This window comes from Stigmatopora argus, chromosome 6 (assembly GCF_051989625.1).
Source record: "Stigmatopora argus isolate UIUO_Sarg chromosome 6, RoL_Sarg_1.0, whole genome shotgun sequence".
In the NCBI taxonomy this organism is placed as follows: Eukaryota; Metazoa; Chordata; class Actinopteri; order Syngnathiformes; family Syngnathidae; genus Stigmatopora; species Stigmatopora argus.
In genome coordinates, this window is record NC_135392.1 from 19,997,641 (window position 1) to 20,020,129 (window position 22,489).

At 38.4% G+C, this 22,489-nt stretch overlaps 1 protein-coding gene across 8 annotated transcripts in view; it reads left to right on the forward strand.

The window, feature by feature from the left end:
* Nucleotides 1–22,489, forward strand: part of mtmr14 (myotubularin related protein 14) — a 146,477-nt gene that overhangs the window by 72,611 nt on the left and 51,377 nt on the right. For all 8 annotated transcript variants that reach the window (XM_077603610.1, XM_077603611.1, XM_077603612.1 and 5 more), the window contains 6 exons: nucleotides 222–288; nucleotides 1,396–1,481; nucleotides 4,035–4,111; nucleotides 6,871–6,907; nucleotides 7,021–7,091; nucleotides 7,240–7,298. In XM_077603610.1, coding sequence (XP_077459736.1) covers nucleotides 222–288; nucleotides 1,396–1,481; nucleotides 4,035–4,111; nucleotides 6,871–6,907; nucleotides 7,021–7,091; nucleotides 7,240–7,298 — 397 coding nt within the window. The remainder of the gene's footprint in view (nucleotides 1–221; nucleotides 289–1,395; nucleotides 1,482–4,034; nucleotides 4,112–6,870; nucleotides 6,908–7,020; nucleotides 7,092–7,239; nucleotides 7,299–22,489) is intronic.

Below are 22,489 nucleotides of genomic sequence, written 5' to 3' on the forward strand. Positions count from 1 at the left end.
ATAAAAAGTATTATGATGGTTTTTTTTTTTACTTTTGACGGTGAAATCCGATTTCCGCGGTAAATTGTGATACGTCACCAACGTATGAACAGAAGTTGTTAATAACTTGAGGACTCCCTGCATTGGTTTAAAAGAGCACATTTTATTATGAGGTGAATCAAATTTAGGTCCCATAGAATAAATATTCACTTTTGTGGTTTGTCCTCTATTCTTGTTTTCAGTCGTGGGACCTGGTAGAGCAGACACAGAACTACCTGAAGCTACTTCTACATATCATCAACAGTGATGGTAAGGTGATTTAATTTTTTTTGTGAGCTGTTCACTAATAATTTGACTCTACTGTATCCTCAATTCATTTTTTTGTATCCCTTCAATATGGCATTTTTGTCAGCTGTCTTTTTCTGTGTTATCACCGTATGCTTAACCACTGAGCACCCACTCATGGGAACTGAGAGTTAGCATGACCAATATATCATCTTTAAACTGTTTGTCAGTGGGGGTAGCCAACAGGAAAATATAAAAAGCGGTGTCACAGTTCAGCAGCCTGACAAACTGTGTATTTGAAGGGAGTTATGTTGCAGCATTGTGCTATCCCAATTCGTTAATACCCGAAGGACACTTCATTCATGCACTTCTTATGCACTGTATTGTTTTATAATTTTTCATATTAAAGGTAGTTAAATTTACTATTGGGCGGCCCAGCGGCTGAGTGGTTAGTGCATCGGTCTCACAGTGGGGGACCTGGGTTCAAATCCAGGTCGGTCCACCTGGGTGGAGTTTGCATGTTCTCCCCGGGCCTGTGTCGGTTTTCTCCGGGTACTCCGGTTTCCTCCCACATTCCAAAGACATGCATGGTAGGCTGATTGGAGACTCTAAATTGCCCCTAGGTATGAGTGTGAGTGTGAATGGTTGTTTGTCTCTTTGTGCCCTGCGATTGGCTGGCCACCAATTCAGGGTGTGCCCCGCCCCTGGCCCGAAGTCAGCTGGGATAGGGACCAGCACCCCCGTGACCCTAGTGAGGATAAAGCGGTTCAGAAAATGAGATGAGATCTCATCCCATCTCATTTTCTGAACCGCTTTATCCTCATTAGGATCGCGGGGGTGCTGGAGCCCATCCCAGCTGACTCCGGGCCAGAGGCTGGGAACACCCTGAATCACTGGCCAGCTGATTGCAGGGCACAAGGAGACGGACAACCATACACACTCACACCCATACCTAGTGGCAATTTAGAGTGTCCAAACCCACGCAGTCCCGGGGAGAACATGCAATATCCACACGTGGATGTGATATGGATTTGGACCCACGACCCCAGAGCTGTGAGGCCAACACGCTAACCACTCGCTCCACCGGGCCGCCAATGAGATGAGAGGAAATTTACTATTCTCTTTTTTCAGATGAGAGTGGCCTTCTTGTACACTGCATATCAGGATGGGATCGAACACCTCTTTTCGTGTCACTTCTTAGGCTGTCTCTTTGGGCAGTAAGTTCATATTTGGCATTGTCTCTACTTTTTTTTTTAACTTTGGACATTTTTCAGACTAAAATATAGTTGCCGTATTTTATCGCATATAAGCCGAATTTGTAGCTATAAAAATGATGACTGAATCAAGGGTACGGTTTATATGCGCACAAGACTTACAGCCTTGCTATCCTCTTTTTCACTAGTAGATGTCGGCAAATTAACATTTACTATTTGTTGGTTATTTTCTGTTTTGCAGTAAGAAAACAACAATTTCTGGATGAATTACTAACTTCCTCATGATATTGACCCTAATAATGTGCTTTAGATACATACAGTATCTCAGAAATACCACATGCGATTATTTTTCTTAATATTTTCCATTCAAAGTAACACATTTGTACTCCCTATTAAAACCATGTATATGGAGGTGAAAATTGTGAATCAGGGGGCTGCTTATATGCGAGAAGTGGTAAAATTCAACATTTTAAGACAATGTTAACGGTGCGGCTTATATGCGAGAAATAGTAAAATTCAACATTTTAAGGCAATGTTAACGGTGCAGCTTATATGCTAGAAAATACTGTAAGTCTATTGTAACCTTTGTGAAATGGAAAAAAGTCTATAAAACAAGGCTCCAAAAGTAGTAAAAATACAGCCGTTGTTACGCAGTTGGGTTTTTTGTCGTGCTTGTTAAGTGTCATATATGGGTAGAATTTATATATGTATATATATATATATATGTGTGTGTGTGTACGTTTAATCGGCAAAAGACCTAAATAAGTGTAAGTTACGGACTTGTAATTTGTCATTCCGCTGTTGTGGATACAGGTCGCTTACCTCTCGCATACCTCTCACTGTCTTCCACTTACCTTACTTCAGTCAGCTAGTAGGAGGCAGATCACCAACCAAACATCTGTTCATATACCTTACTGCAGTCAGCTAGTAGGAGGCAGATCACCAACCAAACATCTGGTCATATACCGCAGAAGGGAATGTGTGTTATGTTAGCGCGAGTTTAGATTTCTGATGGATGTGGGGAAAAAACTGTCCTTAAGCCTATTTGTCCGTGCTTTGTGGGACCTATAGCGTCTGCCAGAGGGCAGCAGCTGGAACAGATTGTGACCAGGGTGGTAAGGGTCCCCTATGATGTTCTTGGCTCTGCTGAGGTAACGAGGGCTGGCAATGTCTTCAAGTGAGGGCAGAGAGCAGCCGACAATCCTCTGGGCAGTGTTAATCACTTTCTGCATGGCCTTTTTGTCTGCCGCCGTGCTTCCAGCGTACCACACTGTGATGCCGTACGCCAGGATGCTCTCTACAGTGGTTCTATAGAAGGTTATCAGAAGATTGGTGCCCAAGTTGTTCTTCCTAAGTACCCTGAGGAAATGGAGTCGTTTCTGAGCCTTCTTCACCACTGCCGTGATGTTTGTAGACCATGAGAGCTTGTCCGTGACGTGGACCCCCAGGAATTTAAAGGACTGGACCCTGTCTACACATACTCCATTTATGAGGAGTGGGGCCAGATCTGTGCCGTGTTTGCGAAAGTCCAGGATTATTTCTTTAGTTTTCGTGGTGTTCAGTGTGAGATTGTTCACCGAGCACCACGAAGACAAATTGTTGACCTCATCTCTGTAAGCCGACTCATCCCCTCCTGATATGAGTCCGACCACAGTGGTGTCGTCAGCGAATTTGATGATGGCGTTAGACTGGTGGGTGGGTGTACAGTCGTAGGTGTACAGGGAGTACAGAAGAGGACTCAGTACACAGCCTTGAGGGGAGCCAGTGCTTAGTGTAATGGAGGAAGAGAGGTGGGGACCAAGTCTAACAGTCTGTGGTCGGTTGGTCAAGAAGTCCTTTATCCAGCAGCAGATTGAAGAGGATAGTCCAAGGTGGGAGAGTTTGTCAGTCAGAATGTCCGGTTTTATGGTGTTGAAGGCTGAGCTATAGTCAATGAAGAGCATCCTCGCGTAGTTCCCAGGGTGTTCCAGGTGGCTCAGTGCTATATGTGTATATAGGTGTGTGTATATATATATATATATATATATATACATATACATATATATACACATATATATATACACATATATACACATACATATATATATATATATACATATTCATTAATATGTGCTGTCTCCTTATCAAAACAATCATCAATCAATTCCTGAAAACAGAGTAACAAAAACTGTTTGGAAAACAGGGTAGAATTTCTATATGTATATATATGTGTGTGTATATATATATATGTGTATCTGTGTATATAGGTGTATATATATAGGTATATATATATATATATATATATATATATATATATATATATATATATATATATATATATACATATACACATATATATACACATTGTTACACAAACATATATATATATATATATATATATATATATATATATATATATATATACATACTCATTCATATGTGCTGTCTCCTTATCAAAACAATCAATCAATCAATTCCTGAAAACAGAGTAACAAAAACTGTTTGGAAAAATATTTTCCAGAGCACCAGAACTGATAGTTGGTTCTTGATAGGTGTTTATTTTACTTTTTGTGGCAGGATGGTGCTGTACACAGCAATTTGAAAGCAGCTGAGATCCTATATCTGACCATTGCTTATGACTGGTTCCTGTTTGGGTAAGAAAATTCTAATAATAATAAACACACATCATTATTATTTTGAAGATGACGGGCGGGCGGGCGTGCATGCGTATATATCAGTGGCGGTCCGTGCATTTTCTAGTAGCGCCTTCAACGAATCAATCCAACCCTCAAAAACTATTTGCAGCTACAGCTGCGACACATTTAATAAATCAATGCACAAAAATGGGGTAAAATCCACTTCCTAGCAGTATTTAATGATTAAATACAAATACTGGAGCTTTTCAGACATTACAACCGGGCCAGGGGGGTGATTTTCCCGGGAAAAGACAGCGATGAACGTCAATGGCGTACCGGCAAACATTGACCGAAAATGGGATAAAATCCACCCGAAAACAGCATTTATTAATTAAATACAAATACTGGAGCTTTTTAGACATCAGAACCAGGCACGGCGTATCATTTCCCCGGGAAAACGACAGCGATGAAGGTTGATACGTCCATATACGTCCATACGCAAAACGGCAAAAAATGCACTAAAATGGGGTAAAATCCACTTCCTAGCAGCATTTATTGATTAAATACAAATACTGGAGCTTTTCAGACATTACAACCGGCCGGGCCAGGGAGGTGATTTCCCCGGAAAAGACAGCGATGGACGTCAATGGCGAAACGGCAAAAATTGCACTAAAATGGGGTAAAATCCACTTCCTAGCAGCATTTAATGATTAAATACAAACACTGGAGCTTTTCAGATATCAGAACTTGGCCCACAATTGAAATATTATTTAGGAATATAGCCATATTTTACTCACCAAAAATCCTTTTTAACTGTACACAATATCCATCCTCCTTTCTTTCTTCCTTCTTTTCTATCGCCATCGAAGCTAATGCTGAAAGTCAAGCCTGTCCTGTCGTATTTCTGGCATAGTCCGTCTTGAAAATGGCTTTAAATCAACACGACAATATATTTTCTTGTGCAGCCCGCTTCAAATACAGTTTGGTAGCTCTGGCTAATGACAAGCCTCATAGATGGTGAAAGCGATGACGTATCCCTCCGCCTGCGACAAGGCAATGACGTATCCCTACGCCGTTGCCAACTCGAAATCTGATTGGTTAAAGCAACAGTCTTATCGACACTTTTTTAAAGCGGCAGAGCCCGCAGAACTGATTGTGAAGGCTTTGAGGCAGATTTCTGACCCTGGCAACAAATAATGGCTGAAATGTGATTGGTTAAATGCTTCAATATTAAAACACACATCTGGAAGCAGTACAACCGGGGGCAAAGGAAGCTAACAGACAATTTGGAATTATTTAATAAGTATTGATGGACAAAATATAATATATGATTCAGATATTTATTATGCCAGAAGAGAAGGCCTTTGAGGCCCTGACGGCACGCCACTGAGATGTGTGTGTGCATGTGTGTGTGTGGGGGGGGCGTGCGGGGGTATGTGTGTGTATGTGTGTATGTATGACTGACTGACTGTCATTAGACTGTCGAACATATGACATGACATTTGTCATAAATGTGAATAAATGCTTATGTCAGATTTTACTAGGTGTCCTAACACAAACATTAACCTCACCCCACAAACTTTGGAAACCACATCAATTTTGCATCTAAATTCACATTTTTTATTAAGTGATACTTGATGAGATCTGTCATAGTCATTGATCCATATTCATGAAATCATGTCCTAATTATGGCAGTGTTATTTAGGAACAGTATTTAAATAATGATTAACCAGGAGTTAAATAATCAATATTTTTATATTGGTTGTAAATGTTGATTTCAGGCAAATTTGGATCATTGCGATCATCATGTGCCCAGACAGCCAGCAAGTGGCCTCAAAAAGGGCTTTTAGACAGTAATTTTGTCCCATAGCCATACTCCAAGCCCTCCTCTGCCCCTACCCAAGTACCCCTTGAGTGTCTTGAAACTCTTGAATATCTAGTAGAGTTCCCAAATAGGATAACTTAGTTGAAACCCCAACCATCATAGCTTTACTAAGCTGCTTTAGATTCCACTTGTGCTTATATTAGTTCTGTATTCAATATTCATACTTATTTTCATATATGTTTTAGTTTTGTATACTTCTGATTGTGTGTGTGCTGCTGCAACTCCCAAATTGTGCGATCAATAATTAATTATCTTCACACAAATTATTTCTAAGATATGCAATCCTAAAATGTCAACAAAATATTGCTATGCTATTTTAAAGTACATTCTGATAAGCTTAAAGCAAAAAACGAGGGCCTCGGAAATGGTCCAGAATTTTGTGTGCAACTGACTTGAAGTTGAGATTCTTCCATTTGACATCATCAAGCACAAATATTGACAATGGAAGAGGTGTCACTGGAGAGGTTCCTTCTATAATGGCATGGAATAACCCAGTGTGATGGTGCACCGGGCCTGATGTGCTGAATGGTGAACCAAAACTTCCTCAAAGCCATCTGAAAATTGCTCTTGCCAAAAGCTGGCCCACAGGTTCCTTGCAATTTGTGTGCATCAAGAGGTTCAGGGACTGGCTGTGACAGCCACCGACCTCAACACAAAACATTTTGGTCTGCCAGGCTGTACCGGCATCTTCATCTTACTGGTAATTGGATTAGTGTGATGAAGATGACTTTTAGAGCCCTGATTGTTTGGCTATAAATAAGCTTACTCAAAGCTGTTTCGCTGTTTTGGCACATTTCACCACATTACACTTAGAATAATAGTTTGGTTTTAATGTGCAAGTTTTGTTTTGGTTCTCATTCCGTCCTAAACACGTTTCTTCCTTTTTTTTTAGTCACATGCTTCCAGATCGACTCTCCAAGGGAGAAGAGGTACATTGACATTTATAGTCATATTTGTTCTTTATATCATAAACTCCCAAAGACACGTTTATAATTTGTTTTTATTGTTGACTCTTTGATTGAAAAAAATCTTTCCCCTTCAGATTTTCTTTTTTTGCTTCAATTTTCTGAAGCACATTGTCTCAGAGAAGTTTTCAGCTATTACAAAACAGAGGTTTGTTCATTTGTTTTTCATTGGGATATTTCTTTTTAGCACTTTACATACTGATTTCCACAATATAGTCAAAATACTTACCAATTTAAAAAAACACAAACTTCCCTATTGATTGTATTTTTTGCTGAAAACTTGTTGCTTTTCCTAGAGGAAAGAGCTCACACTGCAGAGATGGTGATTTTACATTTGAAGACGTCTGCCAATTAAGTAAGTCAGCAGTAGTTTTTAGACCAACTGTCAGCAGTAGTTTTTAGACAGGTGTTATAAAGTCATTGGTAACATTCCTGTTGCTTACCGTATATTATATATTAAACATTATAAGGGTAAATCACCAATTATGTACTGATGCAATATTGTTTTTTCTTAACAATTATAAATTATTCGTCGGTATTTTATCTACTACTAATATACATAGAGAGAAGGCAAGAGAGAGGATGGGGCTGGAGAGGGGGAGGTAGATAGAGAGGTTGAGAGAGATCAACAAATATACACGCACTCGGGGGCATACAATGAATATTTTTTACCTTTGTCTCAACTGGTCATAAAATATGGTCTGATCCTTCCAACAATCTCAAGCATGAACAACTTGAACCACAATCAGAAGAATTGAATTGAAGAAAAACAATAGAAGAAAGACAACAGAGCACACTGGTACGTCAGCAGATTTATTCTGGACTCCCGAACTTCACTTGGACCTCTGCATTGAATTATGTACACCATTAAGTTAAACTATAGTTGAAATGACAAGAATCATATCCCAATATCAACAGCAGTATATTTTAGTTTTTTAGTGAGTCAATGAGTAGTGTATGTGTATATATATATATATATATATATATATATATATATATATATATATATATATATATATATATATATATATATATATATATATATATATACATATATATATATATATATATATATATACATATATACATACATATATATGTATATACATACATATATATGTGTATATATATATACAGTGGTACCTCAAGATACGAGCTTAATCCGTTCCGGAACTGAGCTCGTTTGATGAGATTCTCGTAACTCGAGCGGACGTTTTCCATTGAAATGAATGGGAAACAAATTAATTCGTTCCAGCCCTCTGAAAAAACACCAAAAACAGGATATTGGATTGGAAAATGTTTTATTTCTTCTAATTCGCCATCTATTAACAAAGTAACACATAACTAGTGGTTTAATAGTAATAAAATGTGTTTAATCTAACTAAAATTGGGCAGATTTCGCCGACGGGAGACAGAGACGTTTGGGGGCGTGGGGGGGTGGACTTCGTTTTTTTTCCACGACAACGCACTCGTAAACGGAACAAACAATTTTAAATTAACTTGGATTAATATATACAGACACAAACATACGTTTAATGTAACTTTACACAAAACTGAATTCTAATTTTGTTGTAATCTTTTGTTACCTTCGTTTTTCGGGTTGGCGGTTTGCCACGTCTCCGCCCTCACGTTCGCTATCGATGGACTGTTTTCTGTTGTATTGCCTTCAAAATATTCCCAAAATGATGCACACAAATGACAATAGGATAACGCACGACCACTTGCCAACGAGAAATAGTCTTTAAGGAACGATCGCGGGACCTTCTTTCCTAAGAAAGAATAACAGGAAATGACATAGCTGAGCTTCCCACGTATTGATTGTGGGTAATGAAGTTTAATTCTGAGAAAGGTTGCCATTGCCTATGGGTGTTGTGTGCAGGAGTATACTTCATTACCCAGAAAGCCCTCTTTTTGCATGCGCGTTGTGCGTTTCCTGGTCCTAGGAGGAACTCGTCTGAATTAATCGTTCCGTCCTCGTAAATATTGTTATACACGAAAGATATGCAAAAAAGACCTGGCTTGGTCACATCACGAAATTTTGACCGCATCACGGGCGAATTATTCGATCGACATTTCCCCCGTAAGACGAGCATTTTGTATGACGAGCGGTCGTATTGCGAGGTACTACTGTATATATATATATATATATATATATGTATATATATATATACAGTGGTACCTCGTCATACGACCGCTCGTCATACAAAATTCTCGTCTTACGGCGGAAATTTCGATCGAATAATACGCCCGTCATGCGATCAAAATTTCGTGATGCGACCAAGCCAGGTCTTTTTTGCATATCTTTCGTGTATAATAATATTTACGAGCACGGAACGATTAATTCAGACGAGTTTCTCCTAAGACCAGGAAACGCACAACGCGCATGCGCGGGCAAAAAGAGGGCTTTCTGGGTAATGAAGTATACTCGTGCACACAACACCCATAGGCAATGGCAACCTTTCTCAGAATAAAACTTCATTACCCACAATCAATACGTGGGTAAGCTCAACTATTGTATTTCCTGTTATTCTTTCTAAGGAAAGAAGCTCCCGCGATCGTTCTTTAAAGACTATTTCTCGTTGGCAAGTGGTCGTGCGTTATCCTATTGTGAGGACATGTGTGCATCATTTTGGGAATATTTTGAAGGCAATACAACAGCAAACAGTCCATCGATAGCGAACGTGAAGGTGGAGGCGTGGCAAACCGCCATCCCGGAAAACGAAGGTAACAAAAGATTACAACAAAATTAGAATTCAGTTTTGTGTAAAGTTACATTAAACGTATGTTTGAGTGTCTGTATATATTAATCCAAGTTAATTTAAATTTGTTTGTTCTGTTTACGAGTGCGTTGTTGTGGAAAAAAAACGAACCCCCCCCAACGCCCCCAATCGTCTCTGTCTCCCGTCGGTGAAATCTGCCCAATTTTAGTTAGATTAAACACTTTTTATTACTATTAAACCACTAGTTATGTGTTACTTTGTTAATAGATGGCGAATTAGAAGAAATAAAACATGTTTTACACGAGTGCGGCGTTGCCGTGGATAAAGTCCCCCGAACAGCCCCCCCCCGCCTCCGTGTATGCCGCTGTCTCTACCCTCCGCGAAATGTGTCTAATTTTACTCCTATTAAACACATTATTACTATCAAACCACTCGTTATTTATGACTTTGTCAATATATGGCGAATTATAAGAAATAAAACATTTTTTCGACTCCAAAATCCTGTTTTTGGTGTTTTTTTCAGAGAGTTGGAACGAATTAATTTGTTTCCCATTCATTTTAATGGGAAACTTCTGCTCGAGTTACGAGAATCTCGTCATACGAGCTCAGTCCCGGAACGAATTCAGCTCGTATCTCGAGGTACCACTGTATATATACATATATATATATATATATATATATATATATATATATATATATATATATATATATATATATATATATATATATATATATATATACATATATACATATATATATATATATATATATATATATATATATATATATATATATATACATATATACATATATACATATATACATATATACATATATATATATATATATATATATATATATATATATATCAGTGGCGGGCCGTCAGGGCCTTCAAGGCCTTCTCTGCTGGCCTAAGAAATATCTGAATCATATTATATTTTGTCCATCAATACTTATTATTCCAAATGGTCTGTTAGCTTCCTTTCATTGCTTTCCCCCCTGGTTGCACTGCTTCCAGATGTGTGTTTTCATATTGAAGCATTTAACCAATCACATTTCAGCCATTATTTGTTGCCAGATCAGATCTGCCTCAAAGCCTTCAAAATTAGTTCTGTGGGGTCTGCTACATTAAACAAGACTGTTGCTTTTAACCAATCAGATTTCGAATTGGCAACCCCACAATGATTTTTCATAGGCGTTGGCATTTTGCTGGCTGGGACATGTCATTGCTTTCAGCAACTATGATTGGCTAGTAGGCGGGCCAAAGCAGCCAGAGATCGCAAACTCCACCCACTATAGCCGACAGTGGCAAAAACAAATGGATTCTGTTGCAGATTTCTCTCACAAAGCTATTTTCCAGACGGCCTTTTCCAGAAAAAATGGACATCATTACGAAAGGGCGGTCAACTCCGAAGCTAGCAAGCCTGTTACAGCCGGGAAAATGGTGTGTGCGGCACTTTCAGTGCGCTAACTTAGATCCACAAGCAAATAGTATATTGTTGTTTTGATTTAAAGCCATTTTCAAAACGGACTATGCCAGAAATATGACAGGACAGGCTCGACTTTCATCATTAGCTTCGATGGCGATAGGAAAGAAGGAAGAAAGAAAGGAGGTTGGATATTGTGTACAGTTAAAAAGGATTTTTGGTGAGTAAAATATGGCTATATTCCTAAATAATATTTCAATTGTGGGCCCGGTTCTCATATCTGAAAAGCTCCAGTGTTTGTATTTAAGCTCCAGTGTTTGTATTTAATCACTAAATGCTGCTAGGATGTGGATTTTATCCCAGTTAAATTTTTGCCATTTCGCCATTGACGTCCATCGCTGTCTTTTCCCGAGGAAATCACCCCCCTGGCCTGGTTGTAATATCTCAAAAGCTCCAGTATTTGTATTCAGTCAATAAATGCTGCTAGGAAGTGGATTTGACCTAATTTTAGTGCATTTTTTTAGTGCGTTTTTGTCATTTCACGTATAGACGTATCGACGTTCATCGCGTTTTTTTTACCGGGGAAATGATACTCCGAGCCCGGTTCTGATGTCTAAAAAGCTCCAGTATTTGTATTTAATCAATAAATGCTGTTTTTGGTTGGATTTTACCCCATTTTCAGGCAATATTTGCCCGTACGCCATTGACGTTTATCGCTGTCTTTTCCCGGGAAAATCGCCCCCCCCCCCTGGCCTGGTTTTAATGTGTGAAAAGCTCCAGTATTTGTATTTAATCATGAAATGCTGCTAGGAAGTGGATTTTACCCCATTTTTGTGCATTGATTGTTGGAATAAAGATTAATACCCTTAAATCATTATTAGTAATATTTAATTAAAATTGGAAAACATCTTTCAACATAACTGCTTACAACTTGCAAGGAAATTTTCTCCCAACGCGGCTTCGTTCGCAAGAGGATTCTGACGGGCGGCATACTCTTTGGTCCATTTAGCGGCACATAACCAAAACATTCAAAGGTAATCTGATTTAAACAATTGCATGAGCAAAAACAACTGTCTCAACTGTTTTGAACAATTGTATAAGCTTAACCGAATAACATCATAAAGGTTATAAAAACAACTGTCACAACAATCTGTTTTTATCGGAACACCTGCGTATGAATTTGCACAATAAGCATAAAAAGTGACCCGAGCGGATCGTAAATCTAAACAACGGCATTAGAATTTGCACCAGTAAGCATAATAATTTCTTTATAAGGTAAACAGAGCAACAGTATATTTGAACAATAATGCGAGTATTCTCGGAAGTTTGATTCGATTTATCGCCATCTGCAGGATTCCGAGAGAAAGCAGTTTAAGAGTCCTTGTAGATCATCCGTCTGGCCTGGAACTTGTTGTCCTGTTCAGTCCATAGTTATGAAAACAATTGACTGGCCCCGACAGGAAGACTGGGGGAAAGTGCACTCGGTCCAAACAGTATGGCACAATTTAAATTATAGCTTCATTACCTATTAATTCCAAATGAACATATAGTAACATCCCAGAATGAACCCAACATTGATTTATTGATTATTTTTTATGTGTCGCAGCTCTAGCTGCAGTAGAGGTTTTATAGCCATAAAATAGTTTTTGAGGGTTGGATTGATACGTTGAAGGCGCTACGAGAAAATGCACCGACCGCCACTGATATATATATATATATATATATATATATATATATATATATATATATATATATATATATATATATATATATATATATATATACATATACATATATATATATACATATATACATATATATACACATACATCAGTGGTGGGCCGGCAGGGCCTTCAAGGCCTTCTCTGCTGGCCTAAGAAATATCTGAATCATATATTATATTTTTTCCATCAATACTTATTAGATAATTCCAAATTGTCTGTTAGCTTCCTTTCATTGCTTTTCCCCCTGGTTGCACTGCTTCCAGATGTGTGTTTTCATATTGAAGCATTTAACCAATCACATTTCAGCCATTATTTGTTGCCAGGGTCAGAAATCTGCCACAAAGCCTTCACAATCAGTTCTGCGGGCTCTGCTGCATTAAACAAGCGTCGATAAGATTGTTGCTTTAACCAATCAGGATTCGATTTGGTGACGCCAAGGCCATTTCGCAGGCATTTGGCGGACCAAAGCCAACGTGAGCCAGCCAGAGATCGCAAACTCCACCCACAATGGCCGACAGAAGAAAACAAATGGATCTGGTTGCAGATTTGCTCACAAAGCCATTTTCCAGACGGACTTTTCCAGAAAAAAATGGACATCATTTTTTATAAAGGGCGGTCAACTCCGAAGCTAGCAAGCCTGTTACAGCCTGGAAAAGGGTGTGTCTGCCAATTTCAGTGCGCTAACTACAAGAGAGCTACCAAACTATTTGGAGCGAGCTGCACAAGCAAATATATATAATATAAAGGAAATCAACCCCCTGGCCTGGTTGTAATGTCTCAAAAGCTCCAGTATTTGTATTCAATCAATAAATGCTGCTAGGAAGTGGATTTTACCCCATTTTAGTGCATTTTTGCCGTTTCACGTATGGACGTATATCGACGTTCATCGCTGTCTTTTTACCAGGGAAATGATACTCCGGGCCTGGTTCTGATGTCTAAAAAGCTCCAGTATTTGTATTTAATCAATAAATGCTTTTTTCGGCTGGATTTTACCCCATTTTCGGGCAATGTTTGCCGGTACGCCATTATCGTTCATTGCTGTCTTTTCCCAGGAAAATCAGACCCCCCCCCCCCCCTGGCCTGGTTGTAATGTCTGAAAGGCTCCAGTATTTGTATTTAATCATTAAATGTTGCTAGGAAGTGGATTTTACCCCATTTTAGTGCAATTTTTGCCGTTTCGCGTATGGACGTATATGGACGTATCGACCTTCATCGCTGTCGTTTTCCCGGGGAATTGATACGCCGGGCCTGGTTCTGATGTCTAAAAAGCTCCAGTATTTGTATTTAATCAATAAATGCTGTTTTCAGCTGGATTTTACCCCATTTTCGGTCAATGTTTGCCGGTACGCCATTGACGTTCATCGCTGTCTTTTCCCGGGAAAATCACCCCCCTGGCCTGGTTTTAATGTCTGAAAAGCTCCAGTATTTGTATTTAATCATATGCTGCTAGGAAGTGGATTTTACCCCATTTTTGTGCATTGATTTATTGATTATTTTTTATGTGTCGCAGCTGTAGCTGCAGTAGAGGTTTTATAGCCATAAAATAGTTTTTGAGGGTTGGATTGATTCGTTGAAGGCGCTACGAGAAAATGCACGGACCGCCACTGATATATATATATATCTATATATATACATATATATATATATATACATATATATATATATATATATATATATATATATATATATATATATATATACATATATATACATATATATATATATACATATATATATATATATATATATATATATATATATATATAAATATATATATGTATATATAATGTTTACATACACTTGTGAAGAACATAATGTCATGGCTTTCTTGAGTTTCCAGTTATTTCTCCAACTCTGATTTTTCTCTGATAGAGTGATTGGAACAGATACTTCTTTGTCACAAAAAACATTCATGAAGTTTGGTTCTTTTATGACTTTATTATGGGTTAACAGAAAAAGTGATCAAATCTGCTGGGTCAAAAATATACATACAGCAACACGAATTAGCAATTTTTGTGACTTAGAAAGTTGTGTCAGTGAAATGAGCTTCATAGCATGGCCTCTTAACTTCTTGAGAGTAATAATGAGTGACTCCAGCTGGTGACTTCTCTGAGGCCATTTAAATAGGGCTCATTGGATGCAAACGCCCACAAACGCTACAATGGGAAAGTCAAAGGAGCTCAGCATGGATCTGAAAAAGCGAATCCTTGACTTGAACAAGTCAGCAAAGTCACTTGGAGCCATTTCAAAGCAGCTGCAGGTCCCAAGAGCAACAGTGCAAACAATTGTTTGTAAGTATAAAGGGCATGGCACTGTTTTGTCACAGCCACGAACAGGAAGAAAACGCAAGCTATCACCTGCTGCTGAGCGAAAATTGGTCAGGAGGGTGCAGATTCAACCGAGAATCACCAAAAAGCACATCTGCCAAGAATTAGAAGCTGCTGGAACACGGGTGTCAGTGTCCAAAGTCAAGCGTGTTTTGCATCTCCATGGACTGAGAGGCTGCCGTGCAAGAAAGAAGCCCTTGCTCCAAAAGCGGCACCTTAAGGCTCGACTGAAGTTTGCTGCTGATCACATGGACAAAGATAAGACCTTCTGGAGGAAAGTTCTGTGGTTAGACGAAACAAAAATCGAGCTGTTTGGCCACAATGCCCAGCAATATGTTTGGAGGAGAAAAGGTGAGGCGTTTAACCCCAAGTACACCATGCCTACCGTCAAGCACGGTGGTGGTAGTATTATGCTGTGTGGCTGGTTTGCTTCCAATGGAACTGGTGCTTTACAGAGAGTAAATGGAATAATGAAGAAGGAGGACTACCTTCAAATTCTTCAAGATAACCTAAACTCATCAGCCCGAAGATTGGGTCTTGGGCGCAGTTGGATGTTCCAACACGACAATGACCCCAAACACACATCAGAAGTGGTAATGGAATGGCTAAATCAGGCTAGAATTAAGGTTTTCGAATGGCCTTCCCAATGTCCTGACTCAAACCCCAACGAGAACTTGTGGACAATGCTGAAGAAACAAGTCCATGTCAGAAAGCCATCAAATTTAACTGAACTTCACCAATTCTGTCAACAGGAGTGGTCAAAGATTTAACCAGAAGCTTGCCAGAAACTTTTGGATGGCTACCAAAAGCGCCTAATTGAAGTGAAAATGGCCAAAGGACATGTTACCAAATATTAGCGCTGCTGTATGTATATTTTTGACCCAACAGATTTGATCACTTTTTTCTGTTCACCCATAATAAAGTCATAAAAGAACCAACCTTCATGAATGTTTTTGTGACAAAGAAGTATCTGTTCCAGTCATTCCATTAGAGAAAAATCTGAGTTGTAGAAATAAATGTAAACTCAAGAGAGCCATGACATTATGTTCTTCACAAGTGTATGTAAGCTTTTGAACATGACTGGATATTCATACAGATATATATATACATATACATATATATATATATATACATATATATATATATATATATATATATATATATATATATATATATATATATATATATATATATATATATATATCAGTGGCGGGCGGTGCATTTTCTGGTAGTGCCTTCAACGTATCAATCCAACCCTCAAAAACTATTTGATGGCTATAAAACCTCTACTGCAGCTACAGCTGCGACACATAAAAAATAATCAATAAATTAATGCACAAAAATGGGGTAAAATCCACTTCCTAGCAGCATTTCATGATTAAATACAAATACTGGAGCTTTTCACACATTAAAACCAGGCCAGGGGGGCGATTTTCTCGGGAAAAGACAGCGATGAATGTCAATGGCGTACGGGCAAACATTGCCCGAAAATGGGGTAAAATCCAGCCGAAAACAGCATTTATTGATTAAATACAAATACTGGAGCTTTTTAGAGATCAGAACCGGCCCCGAAGTATCATTTCCCCGGTAAAAAGACAGCGATGAACGTCGATACATCCATACGTGAAATGACAAAAAATGCACTAATATTAGGTAAAATCCACTTCCTAGCATCATTTATTGATTGAATACAAATACTGGAGCTTTTGAGACATTACAACCAGGCCAGGGGGATGATTTTTCCCGGGAAAAGACAGCGATGGACGTCAATGGTGAAACGCCAAAAATTAAACTCAAAAATCCACTTCCTAGCAGCATTTTGTGATTAAATACAAACACTGGAGCTTAAATACAAACACTGGAGCTTTTCAGATATCAGAACTTGGCCCACAATTGAAATATTATTTAGGAATATAGCCATATTTGTAATTTTACTCACCAAAAATCCTTTTTACACAATATCCATCCTCCTTTCTTTCTTCCTTCTTTCCTATCGCCATCGAAGCTAATGATGAAAGTCGAGCCTGTCCTGTCATATTTCCGGCATAGTCCATTTTGAGAATAGCATTAAATCAACACAACAATATACTATTTGCTTGTGGAGCTAAGTTAGCGCGCTGAAAGTGCCCCACACACCATTTTCCCAGCTGTAACAGGCTTGCTAGCTTCGGAGTTGACCGCCCTTTCTTAATTATTATCAATTTTTTCTGGAAAAGTCCGTCTGGAATATAGCTTTGTGAGCAAACAGAATCAATTTGTTTTTGCTTCTGCTTCTGTCGGCCATAGTGGGTGGAGTTTGCGATCTCGGCTGCCTGGGTACTGCTTTGGCCCGCCTACTAGCCAATCATAGTTTGTGAAAGCAATGACATGTCCCAGCCAGCAAAATGCTAACGCCTATGAAAAATCATTGTGGGGTTGCTAACTCGAAATCTGATTGGTTAAAGGCAACACTCTAGTTTAATGCAGCAGAGCCCGCAAGAACTGATTGTGAAGTCTTTGAGGCAGATCTGATCTGGCAACAAATAATGGCTGAAATGTGATTGGTTAAATGCTTCAATATGAAAACACACATCTGGAAGCAGTGCAACCAGGGGGAAAAGCAATGAAAGGAAGCTAACAGACCATTTGGAATAATAAGTATTGATGGACAAAATATAATATTATTCAAATATTTCTTAGGCCAGCAGAGAAGGCCTTGAAGGCCCTGACGGCCCGCCACTGATATATATATACAGTATTTTAACAACTATAAGGCGCACATAAAAGTCTTAAAATTTCTCCAAAATAGACAGGGCGCCTTATAATCCAGTGCGCTTTATATACGGACCAATACTAAAATTGTAATCACGATAAAATAAAATAAGTCAGTCGATAGGACAACTACGGCAACCAGCCCCCGACTCTACTATTTTCCCGTAGAAAAAGTAATGCGCAGTGACTGCTGGGATATACAGACGCTCCCCTACTTACGAACATTCAACTTACGAACAACGGTACATACGAACATGTCTGCAAATTGCGTTTAAATCCAAAAATGTTCGCAAGTCCAATTTTGTATTTCGCGCCTTTTTCGGAGTAGTACTTCTTTCCGCCGCTAATACCGACGCCTGGCGCTGTGAGAGCTCAGCTCACCCAGCATCTACCTTCTTCTTCGTTGCAATGCGGAAGTGCGTGAATGTATCTCCAGTGTGCAAAGAACCTTTTACATTTGTATCATTAAATATCTCATGCATCCAATATTGAATATGGTTTGTAAAAAGCTAAAGGCTTCTATTGAGGGAGTTGCAAGGAAGAGGCAAGCCATTTCATTTGAAACGAGTGGCAATAATAACGAAGCTTGATGCGCGTGAGAGTGGTGAGCGTTGCACATTTATAAACAGAAAGATCGAGCAGCAGGACCCAAATATTGAATGTTGCACAAAGTTTGCAAATCAATTGAATGATGCCATACAGTGCTACCGCATCATTTATGATGAAAAAAAGAAGAAAACTGTGCAATCGTCATTAGGTCGCTTCTTTTGGCCAGTTTCTAATACATAAATCTCTCTCTCTCTACAGTACTGTACGTATTCTCTCCATTTTATTAAATGTTTTTTTTTTCAGTACAAACCAATGCGTGTTACTTATACAAGCCTTAAACATACAAATGCACTTATATAAACCTTCAATATACTTATATCGGCCTTAAACATAAATTATAATACAAAATATAGCACTGAATCAACTTACAAACAAATTCAACTTATGAACAATCGCTCGGAACCAATTGCGTTCGTAAGTAGGGGAGCGTCTGTATAGTTATTTTGTCAATACACCCAGTATGACGGCGAGCACACTAATTTGGTGCTCGCCGTCATTTCGGCTGTATTTACAAAAGAAATCCTACCACTAGATGTTGGCGTCAACAGAGCATTCAAAGCTAGACTGCGGACTATATATATGTATATATATTATATATGGATGAATATCGAACCGCAATAGTGCTGGCAACTACGCCAAGCAGCCCCAGACTCTATTTCCGGTGCGCAGTGACTGCTGGGATGTATAGTTCTTTTGTTAATACACCCAGTATGACGGCGAGCACACTAATTTGGTTCTCGCCGTCATTTCGGCTGTATTTACAAAAGAAATCCTGCCGCTAGATGTTGGCGTCAACAGAGAATTCAAAGCTAGACTGCGAACTATATATATATACTATATATATATATATATATATATATATATATATATATATACTATATATATATATATACTATATATATATATATATATATATATATATATATATATATATATATATACTATATATATATGTATAAATATATATCTATATATATATATATATATATACTATATATATATACTATATATATATGTGTATATATATATATATATATATATATATATATATATATATATATATATATATATATATATACAGACGCTCCCCTACTTACGAACATTCAACTTACGAACAACGGTACATACGAACATGTCTGCAAATTGCGTTTAAGTCCAAAAATGTTCGCAAGTCCAATTTTGTATTTCGCGCCTTTTTCGGAGTAGTACTTCTTTCCGCCGCTAATACCGACGCCTGGCGCTGTGAGAGCTCAGCTCACCCAGCATCTACCTTCTTCTTCGTTGCAATGCGGAAGTGCGTGAATGTATCTCCAGTGTGCAAAGAACCTTTTTCATTTGTATCATTAAATATCTCATGCATCCAATATTGAATATGGTTGGTAAAAAGCTAAAGGCTTCTATTGAGGGAGTTGCAAGGAAGAGGCAAGCCATTTCATTTGAAACGAGTGGCAATAATAACGAAGCTTGATGCGCGTGAGAGTGGTGAGCGTTTCACGGGCATTGAATCGTTCGACCGTCAGTACCATTTATAAACAGAAAGATCGAGCAGCAGGACCCAAATATTGAACGTTGCACAAAGTTTGCAAATCAATTGAATGATGCCATACAGTGCTACCGCATCATTTATGATGAAAAAAAGAAGAAAACTGTGCAATCGTCATTAGGTCGCTTCTTTTGGCCAGTTTCTAATACATAAATCTCTCTCTCTCTCTACAGTACTGTACATATTCTCTCCATTTTATTAAAATTTTTTTTTTCCAGTACAAACCAATGCGTGTTACTTATACAAGCCTTAAACATACAAATGCACTTATATAAACCTTAAATATACTTATATCGGCCTTAAACATAAATTATAATACAAAATATAGCACTGAATCAACTTACAAACAAATTCAACTTATGAACAATCGCTCGGAACCAATTGCGTTCGTAAGTAGGGGAGCGTCTGTATAATATCGTGACCGGACGTTTCGTCGAAAGACGTTTGGTCCCCGGATGTTTGGTGGAACGGACGGGCCATCGACCGGACGTTTGGTCGCCGGGTTCGCTCGCTGTCAAATTATGAGAGAGGGACAGAGAGTTTACTGTTGAAAGCGAGCAACCAGGTAATCTCTCGCTCTCAAAATTATAATCATGAGAGAGAGAGAGTCCGTTCTACCAAACGTCCGGTAGACGCCCCGTCCGTTCTACCAAACGTCCGGTCAACCAAACGTCCGGGGACCAAACGTCTTTCAACGAAACGTCCGAGTGCCATTATATATGGATGAATATCGAACGCTGGCAACTACGCCAAGCAGCCCCAGACTCTATTTCCGGTGCGCAGTGACTGCTGGGATATATAGTTCTTTTGTCAATACACCCAGGATGACGGCAACACACTAATTTGGTGCTCACCGTCATTTCGGCTGTATTTACAAAAGAAATCCTGCCGCTAGATGTTGGCGTCAACAGAGCATTCAAAGCTAGACTGCGAACTATATATATATATATATATATATATATATATATATATATATATATTTATTTATATATATTTATATATATCAGTGGTGTGCCGTCAAGGCCTCAAGGCCTTCTCTGCTGGCCTAAGAAATATCTGAATCATATATTATATTTTGTCCATCATTTTTTATTAAATAATTCCAAATTGTCTGTTAGCTTCCTTTCATTGCTTCCCCCCTGGTTGCACTGCTTCCAGATGTGTGTTTTCATATTGAAGCATTTAACCAATCACATTTCAGCCATTATTTGTTGCCAGGGTCAGAAATCTGCCTCAAGGCCTTCACAATCAGTTCTGCAGGCTCTGCTCCATTAAACAAGCGTCGATAAGACTGTTGCTTTAACCAATCAGATTTCAAGTTGGCAACACCACAATGCCTTCTCGCAGGCGTAGGGATACGTCATTGCCTTCTCGCAGGCGTAGGTATACGTCATTGCCTTCTCGCAGGTGTAGGGATACGTCATCGCTTTCACCAACTATGATTGGCTAGTGATAGAGTGGACTAGCCAGAGCTACCAAACTGTATCTGGAGCGAGCTGCACAAGCAAATATATTGTTGTGTTGATTTAAAGCCATTTTCAAGATGGACTTTTCAAGAAAAAAAAGCTGGACATCATTAAGAAAGGTCGGACAACTCCAAAGCAAGCAAGCCTGTCACAACCGGGAAGGAACATTTTCAGCACAAAATCGAATAAAACATATGCCAGAAATATGACAGGACAGGCTCGACTTTCAGCATTAGCTTTGATGGCGATAGAAAAGAAGGAAGAAAGAAAGGAAAATGGATATTGTGTACAGTTAAAAAGGATTTTGGTGAGTAAAATATGGCTATATTCCTAAATAATATTTCAATTTTTATGAGATTATTATTGATTATTTTTTATGTGTCGCAGCTGTAGCTGCAGTAGAGGTTTTATAGCCATAAAATAGTTTTTGCTGAAGGCATCACTAGGAAATGCACGGACCGCCACTGATATATATATATTATATATGGATGAATATTGAACCGCAATAGCGCTGGCAACTATGCCAAGCAGCCCCAGACTCTATTTCCGGTGCAATTTGGTGCTCACCGTAATTTTGGCTGTATTTACAAAAGAAATCCTGCCGCTAGATTTTGGCGTCAACTATATATATATATATATATATATATATATATATATATATAAACGGTGCCTACTTTGTGTTTAAAATACAGAAATAGCACTCGTTACTGACACTGCGGCTAAAAATACGATGCGCTGTATACTCGTGAAAATACGGTATATACATATATATACATATATATACATATATATATATATATATATATATATATATATATATATATATATACATATACAGACGCTCCCCTACTTACGAACGAGTTAGGTTCCGAGCGATTGTTCATAAGTTGAATTTTTTCGTAAGTTGCTCAGTGCTATATTTTGTATTATAATTTATGTTTAAGGCCTATATAAGTATATTGAAGCCTATATAAGTATA